This window comes from Nannobrachium achirus (assembly GCF_963921795.1).
Source record: "Nannobrachium achirus genome assembly, chromosome: 24".
In the NCBI taxonomy this organism is placed as follows: Eukaryota; Metazoa; Chordata; class Actinopteri; order Myctophiformes; family Myctophidae; genus Nannobrachium; species Nannobrachium achirus.
Genome location: NC_137831.1, coordinates 43,409,691 through 43,427,006, shown reverse-complemented (window position 1 = coordinate 43,427,006; position 17,316 = coordinate 43,409,691). Strand labels below are relative to the sequence as shown.

The 17,316-nt window shown below is 42.5% G+C and overlaps 1 protein-coding gene across 2 annotated transcripts in view; it reads right to left on the bottom strand.

Annotated features, from left to right (window-relative positions):
* Positions 1 to 1,584: 1,584 nt before the first annotated feature.
* The window catches only part of LOC308280549 (uncharacterized protein), a 35,993-nt gene continuing 20,261 nt past the window's right edge, over positions 1,585 to 17,316 (bottom strand). The window contains exons 1-10 of one of the 2 annotated variants that reach the window (XM_080720870.1): positions 15,869 to 16,188; positions 12,693 to 12,832; positions 12,490 to 12,571; positions 11,640 to 11,775; positions 9,783 to 9,985; positions 8,843 to 8,979; positions 8,026 to 8,167; positions 5,855 to 6,136; positions 4,332 to 5,043; positions 1,585 to 2,721 (exon numbers count right to left, since the gene is read on the bottom strand). In XM_080720870.1, the coding sequence (XP_080576996.1) occupies positions 2,006 to 2,721; positions 4,332 to 5,043; positions 5,855 to 6,136; positions 8,026 to 8,167; positions 8,843 to 8,979; positions 9,783 to 9,985; positions 11,640 to 11,775; positions 12,490 to 12,571; positions 12,693 to 12,832; positions 15,869 to 16,135 (2,817 nt within the window). In that variant the 5' untranslated portion in view covers positions 16,136 to 16,188 and the 3' untranslated portion in view covers positions 1,585 to 2,005. Of the gene's footprint in view, positions 2,722 to 4,331; positions 5,044 to 5,854; positions 6,137 to 8,025; positions 8,168 to 8,842; positions 8,980 to 9,782; positions 9,986 to 11,639; positions 11,776 to 12,489; positions 12,572 to 12,692; positions 12,833 to 15,868; positions 16,189 to 17,316 lie in introns of those variants that run through there. The other variant, XM_080720871.1, reaches the window with a different exon arrangement.

The window sequence follows — 17,316 nt, the reverse complement described above, 5'->3', positions numbered from 1 at the left end:
ATGGATGTAACTTGTAGGGACGGGACGATATGAAAATGTCATATCACGATTATTGTGACAAAGGAAATCGCAATTTACGATATCACGACAATCAAAATCTATTATCCTGGGGCAGAACATTTGCCAAAAAATAGCCAGATCGGCTATTTTTTGGCAAAGACATTTGATAGAGTGAAAAAAAGACTGCATCAAGTATGTATGTCGTAACCTTTTACCAATTATAGAGGGTTTAAATGGTACTGGATATGCAGCTCGGCAAATAAAAGGTGAATTGATCCCAGTGCATGAAGGAGGTCGATATCCCGATAAATGAAATCTCCACGATACGATTATTGTGAGTGTTTTTTATCACGATAATATCGCGTATCGTCTCATCCCTACTTGTATGTCAACACTTAATTTTATATATTTTTTTTTCCTTCTAATCAAAGCTATTAGAATATCTATTCAGACAGAATTGTCTCCATGGTTTAACAATGAAATGTGATTACGTTTTTTTTAACACAGGCCGGGAACACATTTTTGGGTAGTACAGTACAAGTACAGTATGTAACATTTGTTTTTTGCAATTTTTGAATAATATTGAACGTTTTTCAGAAAACTTAGGTCAGGCCTAAATGGGTTAAATGCACACACACTAACCGTGTGCTCAAATGGCATATGTTGAGTAGGCCTAATCCTGGATCCATCAGGGTTTGTTGTGGTAAAGAGACACTTCACATTTCTAAGATAGAAGTTGAACACAGGATATCATGGGAGAAGTACCTTAACACACACGTCGGTGGCAAAGTATTGTAGTTCTGACTGGAAAGCGATTGGACTATTTTACATACAGTATATTGTTTATAAGAGAGAGTAAGTGCTTGTGTCATGAGACCAAGCCGTAACCAAAACAATTCCAGTCCTGTGCCATGGTGTCTGATATTAAGTCTAAGGCCAAATAGTGAATGTCACAGAATGTAGAATATGTAATTAAGAATAAACAGATTCCTCAGAATAGGGATGCTATCTGGGTTCAAGTGGTTATGGTAAAAAGAGGGGACAATAATTGAAACACGATTGCATATACAGGGGTTAAAGCCAAACGAAATCCCAAGACTGAATTTTTGAAACATGGCACGCGTAGCACACACTTGGGGTGTTTCCCTGAAGTTCTGAACTGCCTTCACTGACTGTGTGTGTGTCAATCCATGCTTCATTTTATAGAAGTATCTTCTGAAGTTTTATTCAATGCTAGTCTTACCAATTTAAATACTCATATCTTGAAATTATTACTGCTTTTTAGTTTGGAGATAACATGACTTGCGTTTTGACTACTTTGTCATTCACGCCGCAGCCATCGCTACACCTTCCCCTTATTTATTATTTTTGGGGATCTGCACTGATCTCAGAAATAGACCCTATGGAATCCTCAAGACTGAAATCAGTCCCCAGAACTGAGAACTTTAACCCCTGCATATAGGCAAAAATAAATGACATGGTGAAATCCCCTGTAAAATCAAAGCAAGCATACAATGACTCACTGCTGTATAACGAAATCAACTTTATTATATTGCATCACAATTGATGATCTAAGCCTGTAAAAAAATGCAGAAGATTGTATTTACACCAACGTGGTGGTCTTGTGAAGTGTTATTAGGGAATTTACTAAAGATCGCCACATTAAGCACGTCTCTGCGAGTCATATACTGAGACGAAGAGATGGACAGCTATGTCAGACGGTATTAAGAGGCAATATTACACAATGTGACATATTTAGACATCCCTTTTAAAATGGGACATCAAAAATGGTGAAGCATTGAAACAAAAACAAGGGCATACATAAATCAAAATCGATTCTTTCCGGCATGGTAACTTTCGCAGAATTTGCGTTAAGTTGGATAGGGTTGCTTGCCCTGTTTTAGAGTGGATACGCTGGTGAAATCTTCTGAAACCCCTCGCACCGGTTACAGCGGAAAGGTTTTCCTCCGGTGTCGATTCACTAGTGTGGGAAAAAGGTTTATTCTCAAGCGTGCATGTACTGGTGGTGTCTTTTCAGGTTACCCGACTCGTTGAAACTCATGTCACACCATTTACACTGAAAGGGTTTTTCCCCAGTGTGGAGACGCTGGTGTGTCTTGAGCAGACCTAACTGACTAAAGCTTTTGTCACACTGTTCACAGCGGAAAGGTTTTTCCCCGGTGTGAACGCGCATGTGTATCTTCAGACAGTCCATGCGACTGAAAGCCTTGCCGCACTGCGTGCAATGGTAAGACTTCTTTCCGGTGTGGATGCGCTCGTGTTTCCTCAGGTTACTCTGGTCACTGAAACCCTTGCCACAATATTTACACTGGTAAGGCTGTTCTCCGCTGTGGACGGGCTGGTGTCTTTTCAGGTCACCCACGTGTCTGAAACTCTTGTCGCACAACTTACAGGTGTGGAGTTTCTTTGCCGTGGAAGTCGCCTCGTGTGTTTTTACTTCTTCCGGCCGAGTTAAAGTTTCGGTAAGCGGTTGAGGAGTGTGCGCGCTTGTTTCGTCTGTCTCTCCTCGTTTCTGGCCGGCTGCGGTGCTGGTGATTTGTTGAAAGGCCGCTGAGGGGATCTGTCCGTTCCTCAGCATTTGGCAGTAGAGTTCACTGTGGCTCCTCTTCATGTGTTTGAGGAGGAAGTCCTGAGACGTGAAGGCGTAGAGACACTCGGGACAGGAGAAGGGCTGAGTCAGGGAAGACTCGGACCGCAAGGCTGAGAGCGAGCGAGAAGAGAGGCAGAGGAAGAGAGGAGAAACACGGTGAAAATGGTGAGCAGACAACTTGAAAAGGCTCCATCATCTGTTCAATAATTCCCCCGTTTAGCAGTACTATGGCTACAGGAATGAGTTTTGTATTTACCCCTAGCTTCTCCATAGTCTACTGGCTAAGCTGACTGGTGATATGTGCCCATAGGGCTGTCGGAATTATTACATAATCGTCTAATCGCAATTATTTGAGGTAATTGCAATTATTTTGCATAATCGTCATAATCGTTTCCATGTTGAGAAATGTTAATATAGTTTCAAACACTTTAAAAAAGTAGTGGAAATAGCAGATCTACAAGCTCGCGATGCGACGTATTGTGAGCTTGTAGATTGGCTATTTCCACTATCAAAGCCACTATCAATGTTCTTTTTTAAGTATAAAATTGTCAAATATGTCAGTCATTTCTTTGTTTATTTAAAGGAGTAGTTCAACCCCAAAATGACTTTTTTTCTATCGATTACTCATGCCATGGAGAGTAGATTTCAATAATATTTTTAGTTTTTTGTCACATTCCTAAGACATAAATGTGATAACAATAAATGTACCCCCATTCATTTTGGATGGTGACCCGTTTCGAAACGGGTCACCATCCGGAATCAATGGGGGTAAATTTACTCAAATCAAATTTTTGTCTTAGGAATGTGACAAAAACCAAAAAATATTATTGAACTCTACTCTCCATGGCATGAGTAATCAATAGAAAAAAAGTCATTTTGGGGGTGAACTACTCCTTTAAGTTAAGTGTCATGATTGCCATGTGCAACTTCAAAGCCTAAAAGCCAAACAAATGTAATTGACAAAAATACAATTAAATTGTTAATTACAATTATTTCAGGGACAATTAATCGTCATGTTAAATGTCATAATTGTGACAGCCTCATGTGTCCTGTACAGTGTCATCATACAAAATTAAATTGAGTTACCAGCACATGTCCACGGGGACATCCGCATGCATCCTACATTTTATGAATGCACATACTTCTGCACATACAAGTAGAGTGACATATCTATGTAATGTTTTTACAATTTTAACAACATGGGTATGGGTTAGGGCATTCACAAATAGAGATTTTTAGTATTAGAATTATTCGACCTCAAAGTATTCGAATAGTCGAATATTGGACAGGACTGGCCAAACTGTCAAATATTAAGTAAGCAAGAGGCGAACATTGTGAAAATAGCCGATCTACATGCTCACAATGTGCATGTAGATCTGCTATTTTCACAATATTTATCTGCGGAACCGAGTCACATTAAATGTAATACCTACAATTCAAAGTGCTTGTCAGGGTGGGGGTCCCCAGTTAAAATATGTTTATTTTGGGGGTCACGGCCTAAAAAGGTTTGGGAACCATTGACAACTCATTCTTATGACTTCCTTTCTAGCCAAGCTTTATAAACTATATATTAAAAAAAAAGCGAATATTCTACTTCGGTGAACAACGTCGAATAGTGACTTCGATATCCGAATATTCGAATAGTTGGTGAATGCCCTAGTACGTGTGATAAACAGATTATTGCGAGTATGGTGAGGACCGACAGTCCTCTGTTGTTTACCGTTGGTGTTTGCTTGTAGCGTCAGTGTCCTGAAAGTGGCATCTTTGAGTTTTCTGGCTTTCTTCCGCATGTGAGTCTGCTCTTTAGCCAAGGACTTTAAGCCAGAGTACAACCAATCAGAGTCGCTGCTGCTGCTGCTGTCATCTTTTGGGTCACACAACGACATGGCAGAACCATAAACACTGTCCTTCTGGCTGATGGATTGCTGTAGCTGTGGCACCAGTGGCCAGAGAGCAAAGCCGAGTTTGGGAAGTACCACCGCTGCCTGCTTCATTTTAAGCAGCAGCGCGGTGGAAGCGTCGTCTATTTGTGAGGGTTTGGGAGGGACCGCTGCTGCAGGCTTCGTCTTAGACGGAAGTGAAGTGGAAGCGGCGGCGTCTACTTGTGGGTGTGTTTTGCCTAGCTGCCAAAAGGATTCCATTGACGTTTCGTTCGTCGTTCTTCGTTTGGTTGTCACATTGTTCTCGTCATCTTCAGTCTGGCACTTCTTCTTCGCCCCTGCCTGGGGTGCCACTTCTGCACTTTGCTGGGAGGTGCTTGAATGGGTGTTTAAGTGTAAATCGGGCTTGTTGGTGCTATAGTCGGGGACCCACTCCAAGATCTCTTCTAGGGCAGCGCTCTCCACGGTCTGACTCATCAGGTTTATACAGCTGGCTCGCAGAGCCATAAGGTTCCAGAACTCGGGGTCAAAGTACAAGTCCTTCTTCAGGACCTACAGAAAGACAGTAAAAAATAATAATAATAATAAGTTGTCAACCATTGATTTCTTTATCATCGTGTACAGTTGCAATCAAGAGCCCAATAGTGCACAGGGATTAGCAGGTTTCACAAAAAACACAGACCGTGGGTGACACAAATAAACAGTACATGACACAACAGAATAGAAGTATAACGTCACTGTCGGGCAGAAACCTTGTATCTCCAAGTTTCAAATTTGTATGTTTTTTCGCAAAGTAAAGCCAAGCTTCATCAGACAAGGCCGTCGCACAGAAGTAGTGAAAACAGAAGATCTACAAGCACACAACGCCTCGCAGTGCGAGGCGTTGTGTGCTTGTAGATTGGCTGTCAAAACGTGTGGAAATCTTTGAATATATGTATTTTCAAAGCGAACGTTTGTAACTCAGATTTTGCTTCTGGGTGGTCCCTGGAACTAGATATTTTGAGATGGGGGTCCGTGGCCAAATAAATATCATTTTGGAGGTCCTTCAAATGAAAAGGTTTGAGCACCACTGACATAGTAGTCTCTCAAGAACAGACTAACTGAGCTCCATTTAAGTGAAAAGGACCTTTTCTTTGACGACGGCTGGCCAGATTGCTGACATAGAAACATAGGGTTTTTCAAAAAACCTTAGAAGGATTCAAAAGACACTCATAGAATCGGGTCAAAATTCTCATTTTCAAAATGTTTCAAAAATAGCAGATCTACAAGCTCGCAGCGCGGCACTCGGTGCCGCACTGTGAGCTTGTATATCTGCTATTTTTCAATAGTTGAAGCCTAAAATAATGTTAAGGCATTTCAATACCTGGAGCAACTCAAAGCGAACTTGGTTGCTGACAGGGCTGGCCTCAGCATGGTACTCCTGGTCAGGCTGTGTGTAGAGCTGGAAGACCATCTTGTACGCCTCCACAGTGTGCTCCAGGAAGTAGACCTTCAGAGCACAGGCTCTGCACGTCTCCAGGTCATTGGGAAGAAGGCCAGCGAGGGTCTTGTAGATCAGGGATTTGGTGCCGACATCACAGGGAAGGCAGGACTTGAGGGCCTTGGTGCACAGCTCCACACAGAACTGGATCCCATCTTTTCCCAGCTTAATAGACAAAATGAGATTATCGTTGATTATTAAGGCCTAGAATGCTTTAACTATTGAAAAATAGCAGATATACAAGCTCACAGCGCGGCACCGAGTGCCACGCTGTGAGCTTTGTACAGTAGATCTGCTATTTTTTTCTTGAACATATCTTTTTTAAAGTGAACATTTGTAATTCAAATATTTGCTTCTGGGGGGTCCCTTATACAATATATTGAGATGGGGGGGGGGGGGGGGGGGGTCCATGGCCAAATACATGAAATTTTGGGAGTCCTTGGCATGAAACATTTTGAGAACCACTGACAGAAACATAGTTTAAATTTTTTAAAACCTTAGAAGGATTTAGAAGACATCTATCTATAAATGCGACAAATCTCTGTTTGTTTGTTTGTTTGTTTGTAATCCGCGTATCTCGAGAACCGTTCGTCCCACCGGCTTCAGATTCGGCACGCGCGTTCCCCGCCGCGGCGCGGAGTGCAGTGCCGGGTCTCGACCCGACCCGACGTGCGGTTTTCCCGAACCGGCGAGAAACGTTCGGAATCTCCTTATGCGGGGTTGATTGTTGACATCAGGCTGTTCCGGAGGAAATCGGCGAAAGCTCTGACTCATTGTGACATCACTTCATAAAAGGCTCTGACATCACGTACGCCACATGAGTCAACAAAAAATCTCTGTGAGTGTGTATGTATGTATGTAATCCGCGTATCTCGAGAACCGTTCGTCCCACAGGCACGCGCGTTCTCCATATATGGGCATAAAATGAATGCCCCCATATATGGGCATAAAATGGATTGCAGACAGACAGATACAGATATCTCCATATATGGACATAAATGGACAGAGGCAAACAGATGGTCAAAGATCTCCATATATGGGCATAAAATGGACGCAGACAGACAGATACAGATATCTCCATATATGGGCATAAATGGACACAGGCAACAAAAAATCTCTGTGAGTGTGTATGTATGTATGTAATCCGCGTATCTCGAGAACCGTTCGTCCCACAGGCACGCGCGTTCTCCATATATGGGCATAAAATGAATGCCCCCATATATGGGCATAAAATGGATTGCAGACAGACAGATACAGATATCTCCATATATGGACATAAATGGACAGAGGCAAACAGATGGTCAAAGATCTCCATATATGGGCATAAAATGGACGCAGACAGACAGATACAGATATCTCCATATATGGGCATAAATGGACACAGGCAAACAGATGTTCAAAACGGGTCCTATGACAACAGGTATAATGAGGTTTGCATTAAAGGGGGAACCGGCACTGTGTCTGCAACACAGTTGGAGGCACAGACAGATACTCCATATATGGGCATAAAATGGACGCAGATAGACAGATATCTCCATATCTGGGCATACAATGGACCCAGAACTATAACTGCAGTGATCTCCATATATGGACATAAAATGGACGCTGACAGACAGACAGATACAGATATCTCCATATATGGGCATAAATGGACACAGGCAGACAGATGGTCAAAACGGGTCCTAAAGGGCGGGGCATTCATTCCCTATTTACATTGTTCCGAGTTGGCCAGGTCGCCGACTAGACGCTGGGCCGCCCGAAGGGCGGCCCAGCTTCTAGTTAGTATAATCGGGTCAAAATTAAAATGTTCACGATTTTTTAAAAATAGCAGATCTACAAGTTTGAACTTGTATATCTGCTATTTTTCAAAAGTTAAAGCATAAAATTATAATATGCAATACTGGGAACCCGGTCTAAATGGGTTAACTCATTATAAAAGTTAGGAATAACAGTGAATTCTATAAAACGTTTAATCAAATTAATCTGGTCCACCAACATTATTTCAAAGCTACTGACCCTTTCTTATATGAAAACTACTTATTTTCATGTCTCACCTCTTCCAGAATGACTCTGATGAACGGGAAGATTGAATTGACATTGGTGGCAGACAGCATCAGCTCATGGCTCTCCTCGAGTAAAACTTGTTTGGAGGTTTTCAAACGCATATGTAGTTTACTCCATAGGAACACAAGGTCACTGTAAGGCATGGCGCACACATTTCAAGAACAAGGCAATTCAAAACGCTTTACATAATAAATAATTGAACCAAAATAGAAAATAGTAGGGCTGCGAATCTTTGGGTATCCCGCGGTTTGATTCAGAATCGATTCTTGGGGTCACGATTCACGATTTCTTTTCAATTCTTTCAAATCCAAACAATTCGAATTCAGAAACGATTATTATCCGATTTAAAAAAAATCTTGATTCAAAGCAATTCTCGATTCAAAACGATTCATATATCAGGATCTACTCCATTTTGCTGGCATGAAAGCAGAGTACATTTACGTAGCTTTTATAATTGTAAAGGTTTTATCAACTTATTGCAATAATGAAAACAAACAAAGGTAAATCCAAGACAGCATGTCTGATTTATTCATGCTTGCACACATTATTTTAACTTGCACAAACACAACATAATATCTAATAAATGATCGTAATAAAAAATCATAAAATACAAATCATAAAGATCATAATATCTAATAAATAATATCTAATAAAAAAAATGATTTTTGGAAAATGAGAATCGATTCTGAATCTTATCACGTTAGAAACACGATTCGAATCGGAAATAGTGTGAAATATCCCTGTCGTGTTAGTGTGAATGGCCCTTTAGTATAATTTGTGGATTTCCATTTACGGTATAAAACCTACCACAAATTGTCCATGTATCCTTTTCCAAGTTGCTGGGAGAGGATGATTCTGGTGAGGGCCAGTAGTGATTCATCCTTTTCCTCGTTCTCCATATTACAGATGATGCGAACAGCATCTTTGACATTAAGATCAGCCAACTGAGGGGAGGGAAAAAGTGCCGTTACATTATTAAAGTTCCATTCAGGGCACACCAGAGTAGCTAATTGGATGTGTAATCACTGCAGAACTGCATGTCCCCAGTACCATTCCAGCTGTGTCATTCTACGTGTTGCATGAATAAATTGCTTACAGGGTTCCCACACATTTTTACCAATTAATTTCCAAACCTTTTCCAAAACCTTTCCAGAATATTTAACCCGATTTCCAGGACTATATAACAATAATTCAGCTCAATAACAAGTCGCTTACTCCTACGCGCAATGCCCAAAGACAGGTAGTGTTTGCCAGTGGTTCTCAACCTTTTCAGGCCGTGGCCCCCGAAATAATCATATTTTAACTGGTGACCCGGCACCCTGACAAGCACTAAGAGTTGAGGAATTTCGTATAACACGGTTCCATTGTGAAAACAAAATCAATAACCAAAGACAATGCATAGCTATTTCTTCCAGGACCCTTGATCAATTCCAAAACTTTTCCAGTACTGGATTTTTTTTTTTCTAATTTCAAAATATTTCCAGGAATTTCATGACCGTGGCAGCCCTGTGCTTAAAATACTAAGTCTATATTCCATTCGGAGTGCGTTGGCAATAGGGCTGGGCTGCTGATTTTATAATCTACGTAGATACGGACATACACACATTCCAAAAGTTATAAAGCTACAGTTCACTGTATTCAAATTTAACATGTAAAACAAAGCATTACCACAATATTTAGAAATATACATTTAAAAACATATACTTGAATGAATGAATCATCTCTATACAACAGTCCCTCAGCCCACCTCTTTGTTCAGAAGGTCATGCTGGGAGGTTTTGTGAAGCCAGGTGAGGTACACCTGGAGGAAGAAGTGATGTTGCCCTGCCGTGGGATGCTTAGAGCAGCACTTGGCCAGGGCCATAGCCTCGCCGACCCTCTCACAGCTCAACAGGTAGCGTACCCGCAGCTCCAACAACACCGGCAGCTGGGAGCTGATATATCTGTCCACTGGAGGAGTCAAACAGGAGGAGAGGCGTGGGTTTAGTTTAATCATGGAGAGCTGATGAGAAACAAGTGTCCTAGCAACCCTAACCCTTTAAATTATACTAGAATGAGCTTTCATCACAGTAGCGCAGATACATTGAAACTCCACACATGGTGCAAGAAAGTTCTTAGCTTCACATTGAAAGGCTCCCCATTTGATTAGATGAACTCTGGGTGTTGCTTCCTCCAAGTGACCTTGGGTTAAGACACTGAAGTCTTAAAGGGGAAGACCACCCGTTTTCAATATTGAACTAGGTCGTTAATACACCTTAGAGGAGTTGTGTGGAAATTAAAAAAAAAAGGTTTCTGTGTTGCCTAGAACTGGAGGATTGATTTTGGGGTTTGTATTGTAAATCACACCGGTACAAACCCCCAAATCAATCCTCCAGTTCTAGGCAACAAAGAAGGGGAGGGGGGGGGGGGGGGGGGACTTTAAAAAAAAAAATCCACAGAACTCCTCTAAGGTATATTAATGACATAGTTCAATATTGAGAATGGGTGGTCTTCCCCTTTAACCTGGTGAGCAGCTTAGCACCTTGCATGGCTATCTCACTGTATGCTACTTTCAGCCAGAGAGAAGAGCAGAGCCAGACTCTGTCAACAGACAGTTACACTGCGGTGCCTATGTTTCCTTCCTGGTTCTCTCTCACAAGTCAAGCCACAACTCACAAGTCATACAGTTCTTTAGATTTTAGGGTAGTTTCTTCGTATTTGGTGTTTTATCATATTAGTATTTTCAATGGTCGTTGACTCAAAATGTAAAAAAGAGCCGATCTACAAGCTCACGTGTCGCGGCTATTTTTCGTGCATGTGTAGTGTGTGTGTGCGCGCACTGTCACCACACACAAACACTTGTCACACACACACACACACACACACACACACACACACACACACACACACACACACACACACACACACACACACACACACACACACACACACACACACACACACACACACACACACACACACACACACACACACACACACACACAGGCAATATAGCCAACAGCGCTAGCACCTAGCATCCATTCTGCTCCAGTAAACAGTCCAATACTAGAGAAGGTTAGCCATGGATAAAAGCTCAGACAGCTTGTTTGTAAAATACTTGCACATTTTAACTGGTTATAGAACATGGAGTTGCCGAATCTTTATACTTTTTACACCTCCAATGGCTGGTTTTAAAATTTGTTTCCGAAATGCAAACAGCAACAAGTGCGGACAGCTTCTCTCTGTGGCTACGCTTACAACGATATGCCCGCATTACTCCACCCCCTCCCCCACAACAGCAGATAACCACGCCTACATTTTAGTTTTCTTTTCATATTCTCAAGTCTGATAAAACAAATAAAGAGGCGGGGTTTCTGACCCCTTTAATCTAGCATATTTCTGGACTAGCTGCAGTAAGATAAATACATTAATCCGCCATTAATAGTTGGTAGTGCACGAGGGGAAGAAACAGCCTGGTCGATTAGCATTTAATATCTTTCTTAAAGAACAACAATTTAAGTGGGAAATATATTTACACACATTGAACATACAATACAACAAATTCAAAAATATGGTTGTTGATCGGAGTGAGGCAGGTTTAAAATATGTTTTCACCGTTACAAACCTTCAGTCTGAGGTAATGTGGACTGTGTGAGGATGGACTGCAGAGTGGCGTTCGCCCATGGCCCGCCATCTTGTAAGCAATTGGTCACCTGGAGCAAGTGGACATTCTGATGCCTCGCAAGGGACATTTGACATTTCTGAAAAAACAGTAGGGGGAAAAGAGAAACATTGAAAAACCCTACTCTATGTGGAGCACATCACCAACACTCAGACATCTGAAAAGACACAGGAATCAGGGAAGGGTGCAGTTGAGATTGATACAGTAAATTAGATTACATAATGGTGCTTTTAAGGGCACACATGGCAGCAGCTGTCAAATCCCTTCACAGAAATGCATAATTAAGCTAAATCAGTAAATCAGGGGTCTTCAACGTTTTCAGGCCAAGGACCTCTTAGCTGAGAGAGAGAGATGAAGCAGGGACCCCCACAACCTTTTCAGAGAGTCCATAGTTTCACTGTTTGACAGCACAATCATCAGTGTATTAATTTCAGTGTTTTCCGATATTTAACCACTTGCAAGTCTGCTCTTTTTCCCAAATTTCACTTTGTACACTCAGTCTGCTCTTTTCCCCCTCTACACCAAAGCTCTTTGCCGAAAATAGCCGATCTACAAGCTCACAACGCCTCGCAGCGCGAGGCGTTGTGAGCATGTAGATCTGCTATTTTTGGCTAAAGTTCTCCGAATATGGACACTAGGGCTCAGGTGGTTAATATAAAAAATAAGATTCTTTTTTTCTATCACTCAGATTTGGAGGACCCCCTATAGTAACTCTGTCTCCGAGGAGTGGACCCCCTAGGGGTCCCGGACCCCCTGTTGAAGACCCCTGCAGTAAATGGTTTGAAAGCCTCACCTGGAATTTAACAGCCAAGTGTTTCAGTGGATCATGATCGAAGTCATTCTTGTCAAAGAACAGCAAGAGCTCAAACACACTCCTGTGATGGAAGATAAATCCTATTAATTACTGTTCAGGCAAGCAATGGATTCTTGACATTTGCACCCCATTTCCTATCATTCCTAATAGTTGTAACAAAGGTCTCTGCCAAGGTTACTTACAAGGCCAGACTGCTGAGCATGGAGAGCACATCTTCACAGCCTACCGGAAACAGGTACGGATCAAAGTTGTGTAGAGCAAGCTCAAGGATCCTGAGTTGAGGCAGTGGAGTCTGCCAGAGACATGTGTGCTCCTCCACCATCTAGAGATATGAAAAATGTATTATTAAGAATACTTAGAGGCATACTGAGAGATACAGAAAGAGTCTGGACGTGTAAAATCTGAATTCTGAACCAAATCTAATCGACAGCTAAGTGTATTTGTCTTCCATAATAATGGTACAAAATATTTTCAAACAGTGGCCTGGTTCCAATTCCAAATTCATATAAATCCATATCAATTTGGGGGCCCTTGCAGCTTTATCAGAAATCTCAATAGTTGTTTCATATTTATATATATATTTTTCAGTAGATGACATCTGCATCTAGAAGGATTGATTGATTGATTGAAGAATTTATTAGAATTTTGCAAAAGTACAGTTTCATGACAGCACAAATCGCTGGTACACGGTCAACTAAAAGGAGATCCTAGTAAGCTTTGTGATTGTGGACATATGACTTTTTTTCAAGTAGTTTGTCAGGTACATGGTATCTTGGAGGTGTATTTTATGTATCTTGTACACCAGGCCCATTGCAAGATGCTGTACTCTGTCAGCTACAGTGAGCCACCCCACTCTTATGCAGTGATAAGCAGTGAGGTGGGCCAGAGAAGGAAGACCAAGCACAACCCTAATCAGTTTATTCTGGGCTGTTTGGAGCTTTAACTTTAAGGCAATAGGGGCATCGTGATACCATACAAGGATTCCGTGAGGGTGGGCCCCTCATTGATAAAATAAGTGCACCTCCTAGAGCAGGGTTCCCCAATTAGTTTTCCCCAAGGGCCGAATCATGTCTAGGGTACCAAGCCGAGGGCCACAACATTGCAGGGGGCAACGGTGGCGTTCCCGCTACTCCAGCGACAGTTCAGATATCGTCGTTGTCGGTGAAAGTCTTGTATGTCCATTGTCCAAAACCGTTCGTTTTGCATTTATCATTTATTATTTAAAAAGTAGTGAAAACAGCCGATCTACAAGCACACAGCGCAGAGGCGTTGTGTGCTTGTATCAAAGTGTGCTGCTGTTTTCACTACTTTTGTGAGACGGCCTTGTATGATGAAGCAGGGCTTTACTGCGAAAGAACATACAAATTTGGAGATACTAGGTTTCCACCCAACAACGACGATATTCTAGTGTTGTTGCTGCTCTTATACCACCATTATTACTGGGGTTGGTGGGGGCCTGACAGTAGCCCCCCGCGGGCCGCAAATGGCCCGCGGGCCGCCTATTGGGGAACCCTGTCCAAGAGTCTTTCGTGTTTTACTATTGATCAGAGGGGCAATCTAGATAACTAGATTCTAGGAATCATGTGAACAGTGATTTTAACTAGCTTTATATTGAGAAATTGAAATTTAGAGTGAAACTTCCAAAGACATGTCGATGTTACTGTGTGAAATGTATGTAATGTAGAAATACACACTATGTGCTATGTCATATCTGCATTGTATTATACAATGTTTGGCTTTCAACCCTTTTCATACCAAGGTTTATTTATTGGGCATTTGAGCCACGGACCACCATTCGGTGAGATTTAGCCTCTCAGACCCAAGATTTAGAAAACATGTTGTCGTACGTTGGATAACATTTTATCCACAATTCCATGCTGTATTGATGTTGGTACCATAGGCAAACATTGATCAAAATAAGTTACAAAAGTAATGCTGATGTTTAACAATAATGCAACTCTTGGACGAGTTAAATAAACTGATAACTATAAGGGTCCAGTTGGTATACCAACTCTCCATCATTTAGCTGGGGACCACCTGGAACCCCCTCAAGGACCACTGGTGCAAAACGGGGTCCTCCCTAGGGACCGTACCTATGTTCCCCAGGTTCTATGTTCCCCATTTACCCCCCAAAACAAAGTTCTATGTTCCCTGCTTATCCAAAAAAGGTCCTATGTTCCCCAGGTTCTATGTTCCCCACTTACCCCCACAAAAAAATAGGGACATGTGGGCATTTGGACGAGTGGGCACATAAGACGAGTGGGCACTTAGGGGTGGAGACATCTGGGCACCTGGGCAAGATGTCCCACTATTTCCTGCATTTGAGTGGGGAACATACATTTTTTTTGTGGGGAACATACAGTAGATCCTGTTTTTGGTTGAGAGGGGAATATAGAACCTTTTTGTGGGAAGGGTGGGTGGGGAACATAGAACCTTTTTGGGGGGTAGTGGGGAACATAGAACCAGGGGAACATAGGGTGGGTGGACCCCCTAGTAGTGGGACAACAGTACAGTAACGACCATTAACGTGACACGACGCAGACAGACAACTTATTGACAGTCAGTTCAATGCAATGACACAACAACCCATGCTGCTGCATGCAGTTGTTGTGATAAAACGCCATGTGCATAGTGGAATATCTTATCAGTGGAATTGCTGCTAACGGCTAATGTTAATGACTTCATAACGCATGTGTGTGTGTGTATATAGGTACTGTATATTGTAGCCTGACAACGATGTACAACTCGGGGGGCGGGGGGGGGGGGAAACGTATTTAAACACTTGTGTGTGTGGTGGGGGTCTAAGAACAGCTAGCATGCTATGAGGGGTGGTCGTGGTGGTCAGCAGTAACCTCTCGCTTCACCAGGCTTTCCGCAGCACCCGTGGGAAGCCTGGTTTCTATTGCGAATCAACCTATGTGATCCGGTCTAGAGCCCGCCTACTGCATCCGGTTACTTGCACAGACACACGGATACACAAGAGCAGCGGCGTCAGTTCAGAAAAAGCTAAGGTATGGCAACATGACTGGTGTCTTGAACGCGCGCCCACCAGTCAAGTTGCCATACCTTAGCAACAGGCACGATTACAGTACATTTTATTATTTTAACCTGTAGCCAAGGTATGGCAGCTGGCTGGCTGCCATAGCTTGCCATACCCAAATGACGCCTCTGCACAATAGACGTTTAGAGACCCAGACCGGATCAGCAGCTCGCAAAGCAACTCGATCCCAGTCTAGGTCGTTTGATAGCCACACTAGCCAACTGTCACTGGGGGAGGGGAATCATTCTTGCATTATGTTCTTGCCCACAGTGTTTTTTTATATTTTAATATATTTAAAAAAACTCCAGTCTTGATTACCTTGCGGAAATCGGAAAAGAAGGTTTTAGGGTCCACCTGCAGCGCGTTGCCCGAGCAAGCGCTTTTAAACAGGCTCTGGAGTCGTTTCTCGAAGCCCTCCAAGTCGAGAGCTCCGTCATCATCACCATCGATCTCCCCCTGGCCGACCACCACGGCCGTCCCGCTGCTCTGCACTTCTTCCATCTCTCGGAGGATCGCGACGACGTCGGCCGGCATCATCTCCGAGCCATCATCCGTCTCCAAGTACAGAGGATCCCCCGACGCCATCACGTCTTCGTTCCCTCGCCACTTTCTCTGTGTTTTTTGTGCGCTTCAATCCCCGTCCGTCCGTTGTTTTAACTCAGCCTGCCCTGCTGTTCCTCCTTTCTGTCTCTACACGTTAACGCGGAACACGCCGGGGGTGGGGTTAGCGTTTTCGCGTTTGTGATCCGGTCGGGAGCGGAAATAACCTACGTCATGTTGTAGTATAATCAGACGGACTACATTTGGCCGTAACTACCAAACCTGAAACTGTTTAAACAGAAAACACCAATCCTTTTAGGTCCTACCCTATTATATAGGCCACGGCCAGGGGCAACTTTGATGATAGAGACTGAGGGCCACTATATTTTAACACTCAAGTCAGAGACCTGAGACCTCTGTGAAGTTGGCACCCCATATGACGAAAACATATATAAACATGGTGTCATTCTTTAGTGCTGGATTTGTGCTGAATTGTGCCGTAAATGTTATAATTTGTGCTGCTATCATTATTGAGATATTCTACCTACACTGTACCTCCACTGTGCTGAAATACTGCTACTCTGTAGGGCAATCACCACACTGCTGCCAAATCTGCAAATTCATAACCATATAGATATTTATATATTATAAATATATATAAAAACACAATTGATGATTTCAAATTAGAGCACATCCAGCACTAAAGAATGAGACCATTTTTTCCCCGATTTGGAGCCAAAAAATTGGGGTGCAAGCCTCAGCAAAACTATAACTTAGAATATCTCAGAAATTATACCAGCACAAATAATAAAATGTATGGCACAATTCAGCAAAAATCCAGCTCTAAAGAATGACACCATTTTTATGTATGTTTTCAACATATGGGGTGCCAACTTCAAGGAAGTACTCCAGAGGGCCACATTGCATTTACAGTAAGAAAATAGCAGATCTACAAGCTCAATATTTTTTCACTGGAATCCTGAATTATTTTAAGCAATTTTTGAATTGGAATCCTGAAAAGTAACATTCTAATTATGTTTTGAATTGTAACAGCTGAAATCAATAATATGTCAGTATTCCCGATATTAACCTGCTGTGTGGGCCGCATTAAGTGAAGGTGGGGGCCGCATGTGGCCCCCAGGTTGCCAGTTGACCATGTAGCCTATGATATAGACCAGGGGTTTTCAAAGTGGGTGACGGGGCACCTTGGTGGGCCGCAACGGCAG